At 38.2% G+C, this 2,348-nt stretch overlaps 1 protein-coding gene across 1 annotated transcript; it reads left to right on the forward strand.

Moving 5' to 3' along the window:
• Positions 223-1,452, forward strand: LOC109352934. Its single transcript, XM_019595120.1, has one exon. The coding sequence runs from the start codon at positions 223-225 to the stop codon at positions 1,450-1,452; it is 1,230 nt and encodes a 409-aa protein (XP_019450665.1).

Here is a 2,348-nt window from a genome sequence, read left to right on the forward strand (position 1 = left end):
ATTTTCATTCTTTCGTTCACTTTTCATTTCTCAAAACACATCCTCCTTCATTCTTCTTTTATCATATGGTATCAGAGCTCATTTTTGAGCTTTGCTACATTCAACATCATGTCATCTCTCACAAACACTTCTGCACCAGCCATGGATCCTTCACTGGACCAGTCCCTTTTTTACATACACCCCTCATAAAATCCAGCCTCGACCCTTGTACCACCTCTGCTCATGGGAGAGAACTATCACCAGTGGTCAAGATCAATGATGATGAGTCTTATCTCCAAGCATAAATTGGAACTCGTTGATGGAAGCATCTTGATGCCAACAAAGACAGGTCCAACATTCAACCAATGGCAGAGAGCAAACAATCTAGTAACATCATGGATCATGAGATCAGTGTCACCCTCAATTGCACAAAGCATCTTGTGGATAGACAAGGCTTATGAAGTATGGGATGAGTTAAGAGAAAGATTCTTACAAGAAAATATGTTTCATATAGCTGAGTTACAAGAGTCTATTGCAAATTTTAAGCAAGGGGAATTGGACATCACAAACTACTTCACTGAATTGAAGATCCTATGGGACGAATTTGACACTTGCAGGCCTCTTCCCACTTGTGACTGTGAATTTCCAGCAACTTGTAGTGCCATGAAGAACACAAAGGCACACAAATCAGAAGACAAAATTATCAGGTTCTTGAAAGGATTAAATGATTCCTATGGAACTATAAGATCTCAAATCCTACTAATGGATCCCCTGCCCACAATGAGCAAAGTTCTTTCTCTAATTGGACAACAAGATAGGCAACTTACAGGGCAAGATGATGCCAAAGTGATGTCAACAAATGCAAATTGGAGAAAAGGAAGTGCACCTGAAAGGGGACCCAATGCAGTAAAGGCCAATTTTGGCAAAGGAACACCTGAGCAAACTAGTTATGTAAGAGAAAACCAAACATCAACAAACAAGACAACATATGGTAAGGGTGCAAGTACAGTGAAGTTTTGCACCCACTACAAGAAAAGTGGGCACACATTTGAGACCTGCTACAGGATCCATGGTTTCCCACCAAACTTTCAGTTCACAAGGAGTGAGAAAAGAAACACATCAATGACTTGTGACACAAGGGGCAAGGATTTAGCTGAGACTGATAAGAACGAAACATTTTTTGGCCTAGGTCAACAACAATATGAAGGCTTGGTCCACATGTTGAAGAAATCTAACACAATCCCTACAAAAGGTAACAACAGTGTAATGAGCACAAACACTACCCTTACTGCTCAAAAGACTGAAAATGAGAAAGGTACCTCTAACTCTGAATGTCAATATGTATCATGGATCTTAGATAATGGAGCCACTAACCACATAAGTGCCTCTTTATCCATTTTCTCCACATACCACAGAATTAGGTATATCACTGTTAACCTTCCAAATAACTCTATAGTGATTGCATACATATAAGGGACAATCCCCTTAAATGATCACTTATCCATACATATTGTTCTCTATTTACCTAGTTTATCCTATAACATCCTCTCTATATCTAAGTTAACCTCAAATTCATCTTGCATATTGTCTTTTGATGAGTCTTCTTGCAAAATTCAGGAAAGGGATTCTTTGAGGAGGATTGGTACAGCTAGGATCACACATGATCTTTATGTTCTGAAGACAACTAAGCACCAGCACAAGCACTCTTTTTCTCTTTCCTCTTCTGTAAATCTTCCTACTTCTAGTCTATGGCATTATAGATTAGCACATGCCTCCAATATTTGTATGGATACTATAAAAGAAAAATTTCCTTTTGTAACTTTCAATAAAGAACATGTTTGTGATGGCTGCCACTTAGCTAAGCAAAATATATTAAGCTTTCCTACTAGCCAAACACAATCTTTACATACTTTTGACATGATACATGTAGACATTTGGGGGCCAATTTCAAATTTCTCTGTACATGGACACATATTTTTTCTAACAATTGTTGATGATAAGTCAAGGTACACATGGATCTACTTATTAAAAAACAAAGGTGAAGCAAGAAAAACATTGCATGATTTCATTACCATGATCAGTACTCAGTTCTCAAGCAAAATAAAAACAGTAAGGAGTGACAATGATGCTGAATTCTCTATGGCTTCCTTCTACTTTGATAAGGGAATCAAGCACCAGACATCATGCAGATACACACCTCAGCAGAACAATGTGGTAGAGAGGAAGCACCAATACTTGTTGAATGTAGCAAGAACACTCTTAATTCAAAGTCAAGTTCCAAAAATGTATTGGTGTTATGCTATCAGGCATGCTGTGCACATCATCAATCTGTTTCCCACACCAGTCTTGGAAGGAAAATCACCTCATGA

This window comes from Lupinus angustifolius, chromosome LG07, assembly GCF_001865875.1.
Source record: "Lupinus angustifolius cultivar Tanjil chromosome LG07, LupAngTanjil_v1.0, whole genome shotgun sequence".
In the NCBI taxonomy this organism is placed as follows: Eukaryota; Viridiplantae; Streptophyta; class Magnoliopsida; order Fabales; family Fabaceae; genus Lupinus; species Lupinus angustifolius.